The 6221-nt window shown below is 34.1% G+C and overlaps 1 protein-coding gene across 1 annotated transcript in view; it reads left to right on the plus strand.

Moving 5' to 3' along the window:
* The window catches only part of RNF17 (ring finger protein 17), a gene marked incomplete at its 3' end in the record, with an annotated part of 77565 nt that overhangs the window by 35988 nt on the left and 35356 nt on the right, over nt 1-6221 (plus strand). Inside the window, exons 14-17 of the mRNA XM_008568303.1 lie at nt 120-309; nt 1221-1389; nt 2714-2904; nt 3838-3979. Coding sequence (XP_008566525.1) covers nt 120-309; nt 1221-1389; nt 2714-2904; nt 3838-3979 — 692 coding nt within the window. The remainder of the gene's footprint in view (nt 1-119; nt 310-1220; nt 1390-2713; nt 2905-3837; nt 3980-6221) is intronic.

Consider the following 6221-nt stretch of genomic DNA (forward strand, 5'->3'; position numbering starts at 1 on the left):
AAAAAAAAAAAAAGACTTCTTAGTGGTTGAACTAATTAATGTACATATTTGTAAATTAGAACTTATTAGGTGTCTTTCTCTGTAAACATTGATAATGATTTGTCTCCTTCGTTATTTAGGTGCAAGAATATTTGTCAACAGTACTGAAAACAGAATGTGGTGTCGAGGAACTATCACTGAATTAATTCCAATAGAAAGTAAAAATATTAGAGAATCTTGTGGCCCGACCAAATTCTCAGTCCGTGAAGTTGCACTAATTCAGATATTTATGGTAGACTTTGGAAATTCTGAGGTCCTAATTGTCACAGGGTATGGTATTTTATAATTATTATGTGTTCCTGGCCTGCTTAGAAACCTTTGCGGGAGGAAGAATTAAAGAATAGAGGAAATTAGGAAGGAGTAAAGAGGATTAATTTGGCATTCTTCATTTTCCAGGCATACACTTTATTGATTTGTTCTATATTTGTCTTAATAAGTAAAATATTATCATTTGTTAACATTACTAGATGGGGAGCTTGGAAAAGGAACTTTTTGATGTACTCCAAACTTAAGTGTTCTTCCTATGCTGCTTCGAAGCAGGGAATAATGCACAAAACTAATTCTTTTAAATGAAGCATTACAGGTAGCTGCAAATGAATGAGTTAAATTTTTATCAGCACCGCACTCTACCGAGTGAGCCACGGGCCGGTCCTAAATGAGTTAAATTTTTAATCGGATTTCTATAATGCCTGTTAAAGTGTTATGCTGTCTAACTCACTCTAGGTATTCAAAAGTGTTTTCCTTGGTTTCTAGGAAAATAAAACAAACTGAAATGTTTCTGTAATAAGCATCAGTATTAACTATAGCAAGGTCACTTTGTTTAATTTTCATAGCTTTATAAATAAATAGGCTTATATGGGGGAGGTTAATTATTCCCATTTAAGCTTGAAATGAATGGTTATATGAATGACAGTTCAAATAAAGGTAGCTGAGGTTTAATTCTATGAATAAAAACAGTGTCTGTGAAGCTAAATTAAGTCTATGTAGTAAGAAAATGTGACTGTGGTAAGAAATTATGTATGTACTGTATCTGTGTAGTAAGAAAGTATGAATCTGGAATATAACTTTCTAGAAGATTTAACTTAAGGTAAGTATCCTTAGAAATGTATACCTTTTATGGAAGAAAGCAAGATCAAGTTTGAAGCATTATTTTTAATAAAAATTACTTGAATTCCTCCTAGAGTTGATGATACCCATGTGAGACCAGAACACATTGCTGAGCAGCATATTGTGCTAAATGACTTATGTCTAGTTCTGAGGAAGTCTGAACCAAATATTGAAGGACTGCTGAAGGAAATCCAGCCATTAGCACAACCATGCTCATTGAAAGACATTGTTCCACAGAATTCAGTAAGAGACTTGAATTATTTCTTCTTCAGAGGCTAATTATTCCAGTTTTAGCTATGTATTACCAAACTGATTGCTGCGTGTAGGCTCAAGGAACCGGTTACCTTAGTAAATACATTTTGCATAATAAGCTATTAATGCCAATATAAAAAGAAATGGACTTCAGCTTCCACAATTGAAAATATTCTTAATGGGAAATTGAGTTGAATAAGCATATATGAGCATAATGATAGGTGAAATGTCCAAGTAAACCACTAAATTTTGGAGTCAACTATATAAAGAGAAGTTTGAAATATGGTATGGTGTGTATTTCTATACATTTCTTCCCTATTTCCATGGCACTTTTCCTCATTTCTCTATTTATGGTCTGTATTGCGTTCTACTTTGTATTATTCATGAATATCTGTTCCCCAGCAAGATTGAAAACTCCCAGAAGACAGGAATTGTGTATAACAACATTACGTGAAGCAGTTCTACTGTTATAAGGTCTGTGAAAGCAGGAGTCTGTCTGTGCTCATCATTGTATTCCCAGATCGCCTGCCACATAGTAGACATTCAACAACTATTTGAAAGAATAAACAAATGAATAAAACAGTAAAAGGAAATACATAAAAATATTAGCACTGGTGTTTTCCTTAAGGTGGTGTGATTATTTTGTTTTTAGTTTTATCTTTTGCATTTTTTGCATTTTCTTTGCTGAGTAGGCCTTGCTTTTATAATCATAAAAACTTTAGAAAGCTGGGGATTTTTTGTTTTTAAGGAATTTGTGGTTTTGACCCCTGAAATTTCCTTTAGGTATAGATACTTAAATGTTCAAAGATCAGCTTAAAATTTTTTTCCCTGTTGGTGAGTATTTTTTCTTATCATATAAGTAGCGTATGCTTCATATGTTGATAGCAGTGGAAGCTAGATAAACTGATGATGATTATAAATATCTTGATTTTATTACAGGCTTACATTATACTTTCAAAATTACCTTTTAAATTTTCATCGTTTCAGTGGAAAATTCATTAGCAATACTTATTTCTTTTATTTTAAAAAATTTTTACAATCTTCATATTAATATTCAAAAGTGAAACTAAATTCTAAGATGAAACTGCTAATGGACTCGAGAACATATTAATAATAAAATCAAAATATGCACACGTGTGTACCGAAAGACTGCCCTTAGGTTTATGGCCTCATGTGTTTCTTAGTGTCTGTGGTTGGTTCAGTGCCTTTGCTAAAAGTTGCAGACTGTGGTTGGTACAAAGCTAAATCCAGAACCTTGTAACATTAGAGCTAATTATAATCACTGATTACCTTGGAATTTTACTTTTTTCCACAGGATGAAGGCTGGGAAAAGGTAGCTAAAGTGGAATTTTTGAAAATGGTAAATAACAAGGCTGTATTAATGAAAGTTTTTAGAGAAGAAGATGGTGTGCTTATTGTAGATCTGCAGAAACCACCAACAAATAAAATAAGCAGTGATATGCCTGTGTCTCTTAGAGATGCATTAGTTTTTATGGAACTAGCAAGGTAAGTAACCTATAAAACTTAAATATTCTTTGAGATTATTGCTATAAATAGGAATAACAGATTTTGCCTGTAAAAACCGTGGTCTCTAAAGTGAATCTCAGCATACCCTAAGAGGTTAAAATATTGTTAGTAGGGTTTTCTAAGTACAGTTGTTGTCTGTGAAAACTGCATTTAGATCCTTTGGTTTAAGGAAGTAGAGAAATTAAGGTAGCTCAAAATTGAAAATGTGTAGATAGTAAACATTTCTTGACTCTTCATAACTTCACAAACAGCTCAGTTAGGTTTTAAGAATTATAGTTTAACTGTTCCTAACTTAAATTTTCTAACCTTTGGAATGAGTTCATGATCACTACTTCGTATTTAATTTATGAATTTAGAATTAATACTTAAGGTTTCTTTTGCTCTCATTTCTGATGAGTAAAAATTAAGATGACTTAAGTAACCATGGAATTGTAGAAGATCCTTACTTTCTGTCTTTGGTCATTCAGTGACTGTGGAAGTGACCCAAGTAGGTTCCATTCCACAAAAATAAAAGTAGAGTCTTGGAACTGGAAGGGGCCTCAGAGACCCCTCACCTGGCTTCACTGAGCACTCCACAGACCACAGCTATCAGTGCAGTTGAAAGTTAGAGTAGAAACAGCATTGAGCCTAAGTGTGGCATGCAGGCCCAGCTCTAAAATGTCCCAAAACAAATGTGAAGGCTAATTATTGAGTTTTGAGACTTGACATTTCATTTAAGCTGGTTTGATATTTAAAGACAATTCCAAGACATGTTTTATGTTAGAAGAAAGAAATTGGAAAGGGAATACTTTTGGTAAATAAATCAGTACATATATATATATATATATGTCCTTTCTTAAATCAAGTCACTGAGAGAAGAGAGACTTTAAGAAAATGGCTCCTGCTTATGCTTTTAATTATGCTTTTAATTAGGTTTAAGTCACAGTCACCAAGAAGTCACTCTGAAAAAAATATGACTTTATGCTATCATCCACCTATTTTGCCTAAAGAAATGACAGAGGTTTCAGTTATGGTTTGTCATATAAATAGTCCTACTGATTTCTATGTTCAGTTGGTAAGTATATAGTGCTCCTTTGAGATGAAGTATTTTTTAAATTTTAAGTAGATGTGTATAACAGGAATGCATGCCCATTATGAATTTTACTTGGAGCAGACAGAACACTGTCAACCCTCTGTACATTTAAGTTTCCTAGTAGCCGCAATTTTAAACAAGAAGTTCACGTGACTCACCAAAAAAGATTCAGATTAAAGGCATTTTATATTAAATTTTGGGGGTGTGACTGATTGTTTAGATAGCTAATAACAGTAGTAGTTCATCCTTATTGACCTCTCAGTATTTTGTATGAATTAACTCATCAATCTTCACAACGATTCTGTGATAAAGACCCTCTTTTCTCCATTTGGATGTGGAGACTAACTAAAGGGATGAAGCATCTTGCCTAAGGTTGCATAGCTATGAAGGGTAGAACCAGGATTGAATTGGGTCATGTTGCTTTAGAGCCTGTCATCTCAAGCACGGTGTCACTCTGTATTGGCTTTCAGATGAATCATGGAAGCTGCCTATGTAGCACTAAGTTAGGACTTGCATTTTTTTTTTTTTACAGTGACTTTTAAAATTGTGGCAAAATACACATACCATAAATTTACCATTTTAAGCATTTTTAAGGGTACAATTCAGTGTCATTAATTACATTGACAGTGTTGTGCACCCATCACCATCATCCATTTCCAGAACTTTTCCGTTATCCCCAATACAAGCTCTGTACCCATTAAAGCACTAACATTCCACTTTCTCTCCCCAGCCCCTGATAACTTCAGTTCTGTTTTCTGTTTCAATGCACTTGCCTATTCTGGGCACCTCATAAGTGTAATCATACATTATTTTTTCTTTCCTGTGCAGCCTCTTTCACATAATCGTTTTTATTTCTTAAAATTGGCAGTACCATCTCCACATTCATTTCCGATTTTAGTAACTTGAATCTTCTCTCTTTTTCTTAGTCAGTCTAGCTAAAGTTTTGTCAATATTGTTGAACTTTCCGAAGAACCAACTTTTGGTTTTGTAGATTTTCTCTGTTGTTCCTCTTATTCTATTTTATTTATCTCTGCTCTAATCTTTATTATTTTCTTCCTTCTGCTAAGTTATAGTTCTGAGGCTGGAAAGTCCAAAGTTGAGGGGCTGCATCTGGGGAGGGCCTTCTTGCTGCATTATTAACATGGCAGAGGGCGTTACATGGCGAGAGGGCATGCCAGCTCAGGTCTCTGTTTCTAATTTGATAAAGCCACCAGCCGCATCATGGGGGTCCCACCCTGATGTCCTTATTTAATTTTGATTCCTTCCCTAAGGCCCCACCTCCAAATACCATCAACACATGAAATTTGGGAGACACATTCAAACCATAGCATATGAGAACTTTAAGAAACTATATTTTTAGAGTATTCCAAATAGGCCCATTTAATAAGAGAAAGTTCTGTTTTATTCAAGAATGTATTCCTGTCACAAGCCTACTGAATTATTGCTTTAAGGAAGAGTGGTTACTAATTCACTTTTAAAACCATTAGATGAGTGGTTGATAAGTAACTGGACATTCATATAATACCAAAGTAGCACCACACGAATTACTTGGTGGCCACGGGGGGGAAAATATAACTGTGTACAATGGGAGAGGTCAGAATCACCACTCCATTCTATAGATGAATCTTAGCATATTAATAGTGAGTTAGTATTATGGTTTCTGATGTGTTGCAATCTGAGTGTACAAAATCACCTATGATATAGACTAGCCAAAAAGGTGTGGTTTGGATTCATCAAAGCTTTAGATAGAACATTCAAGCTTTTGGGAAATTCAGTGGATACACTCTCCTTAGTGGAGGAATAAGCTAAATAATAACATGAGGACATAACCACATAAACGTAGAAAGTGGGGCATTCTGCAGAAAAATAACTGGCTCTCTTCAACAAGACAAGGTCATTACAAGAGGAGTGTGCTAGATTATAGAAGAGTTGTAGAGATAACAACCGGAAGCACTGTGTAATCATGGATTGGATACTCGTTTGGATTAGTTAGGGAAAGCTAAATATGGTCTCAAAGTATAGTAGAAACCCTGAAATAGAACAAGTGAGAATTGATAGAAAATTGCTGGTTATTAATTGTATGGTATGGTCTAGTTTTGGTAAAAAAAAAGTATGGAGGAAGTGTTTATACTAGTGTGTATAGAAAAAGATCTAGAAGGATAACACGCTAAGTTATTACCCAAAGGAATGTGATTTTTTTTTTTTTTTTTTTTTTTTTTTTTTC

Source organism: Galeopterus variegatus, unplaced genomic scaffold (assembly GCF_000696425.1).
Source record: "Galeopterus variegatus unplaced genomic scaffold, G_variegatus-3.0.2 Scaffold395, whole genome shotgun sequence".
NCBI classification, from domain to species: domain Eukaryota; kingdom Metazoa; phylum Chordata; class Mammalia; order Dermoptera; family Cynocephalidae; genus Galeopterus; species Galeopterus variegatus.